The sequence below is a fragment of the Sitophilus oryzae genome, unplaced genomic scaffold (assembly GCF_002938485.1).
Source record: "Sitophilus oryzae breed Bouriz unplaced genomic scaffold, Soryzae_2.0 scaffold_931_pilon_pilon, whole genome shotgun sequence".
Lineage (NCBI taxonomy): Eukaryota > Metazoa > Arthropoda > Insecta > Coleoptera > Curculionidae > Sitophilus > Sitophilus oryzae.
Genome location: NW_022147563.1, coordinates 55,138 through 56,962, shown reverse-complemented (window position 1 = coordinate 56,962; position 1,825 = coordinate 55,138). Strand labels below are relative to the sequence as shown.

The following is a 1,825-nucleotide window of genomic DNA, read 5'->3' as shown; positions in this document are numbered from 1 at the left end:
TTCTGTATTGAAGTTGTTTAATTTAGAACGTAACGTAATCATTTTATTTTCTGGCTGTGAATGCTATATATTGGTTATTTGAGGTTAGCTACGTGTTATTTTAGTTAAACATTTCTGTACATAAATGGGGCAAAACGGTGAGTTTCGATCGGGGTAAAATGATGACCTCCCCATTATGCCCCTATATAAATTTAATATTTTTTGCGGATAGGTATAGTCATAAAATTTATTCTTTATTAATTTCAGTGCTAATTATGGTTCGCAAATATGTGCGAAAAACGGAGCGACAAGCCTGGTCGGGTGAGAGCATGCAGGCGGCCATAAACGCTTTAGCCAATAAGGAAATGGGTGCCCCAAAAGCAGCTAAAAAGTTTCGCATTCCCCAGACAACTCTTGAAAGAAGATTTAAGGTTTTCAGAGAAAATGCAGAAACATCCGTTGCTGAAGCATCTGCGAAATCCTTAGGTGCATTCAAGACTGTCTTCAATACCGAGCAGGAACAAGAACTAGTTTCTTACGTCTTACGAATGGAGTCTTTATTACATGGTTTAACAGGAAAAGAAGTTAGAAGCATTGCCTTCCAATTAGCGGAAAAAAACAAAATTCGACATAATTTTAACAAGGAAGAAAAATTGGCTGGGGTAGATTGGCTCAAAGGTTTTTTGAATAGGAATCCCAACTTAAGCATCAGAGTTCCAGAATCTGTCTCAGTTGCCCGATCAATGGGGTTTAATGCAGTAGTTGTCAATAAATTTTTTAAATTGTTGGAGAATACTATTGATAAATATAACTTTTCTCCCGATCGAATATTTAACTGTGACGAGACTGGTATTTCTTCAGTTGGAAAGTGTAATCCAAAGATAATTGCCCAAAAAGGGAAAAAACAGATCGGAAGCATAGCCAGTGCCGAGCGAGGAAAAACAGTAACAATAGAAATTTGTATGAGTGCCTCTGGCAATTTTATGCCACCAATGTTTATTTTTCCTCGTGTTCGTATGAAAGATTGTCTGCTAGATAATGCACCGCCAAATTCCACAGCTATGTGCCACAAGACCGGTTGGATGCAGTTAGATATATTTTTTGAATGGTTCAAGAAATTTGTTTCTTGGTCTCGCGCATCTAAAAAAAATATGGTGTTGCTTCTGTTGGATGGCCATATGTCCCACACCAAAAATATCAAAGTTATAGACTATGCACGGGATAATGGGGTTGTTATCTTGTGCTTCCCGCCGCACTGTACTCACAGGCTGCAGCCTTTAGATGTAGGTTTTATGAAACCTCTAAGTACGTACTACTCAGAAGAGGTAAAGAAATGGCTCCGAGTTCATCCGGGTCGAGTCGTCGCTCAAGAAGATATTGCTGGTTTATTTGCTGAAGCTTTCTATAAAGCGGCCACTAGCGGTCTACAAATCGTGACGTATTCTCAGAAAGCGATTTCATCGCTGCTTCAGTAACGGACATCGACAATGAAAATCCACATATTCAAGATCTAAATAGTATAAATAAGGATACAGTCAGTGATGCTGAGTTGCCGGGATCTCATATGTTGAATGCAAAAGGATCACCACCTCTACAACAGGATACTGAGCTTTTACAAGGATCAAGACCTCAACGAAGCGTTGATCCCATACAAATGCCAGGCCCATCATATCAAGATGAACAAGTTTTGCAAATGACACCGCATAGAAATATTGGTAACAACTCTGTGGCTGCATTTGCTATTACTCCCGAAGACATCTCACCCTCGCCAAAATCTACTGTGAAAAAACGGTCCTCAAAAAATCGTGAAAAAACGGCAATAATCACAGAGTCTCCATACAAGCAA

At 39.2% G+C, this 1,825-nt stretch overlaps 1 protein-coding gene across 1 annotated transcript; it reads left to right on the top strand.

The window, feature by feature from the left end:
* The first annotated feature begins 254 nt into the window (after positions 1-254).
* On the top strand, positions 255-1,454 carry LOC115890837 (tigger transposable element-derived protein 6-like). The gene has a single exon (XM_030911184.1). It carries the CDS (start codon positions 255-257, stop codon positions 1,452-1,454), a length of 1,200 nt encoding a protein of 399 aa, XP_030767044.1.
* Positions 1,455-1,825: the final 371 nt, after the last annotated feature.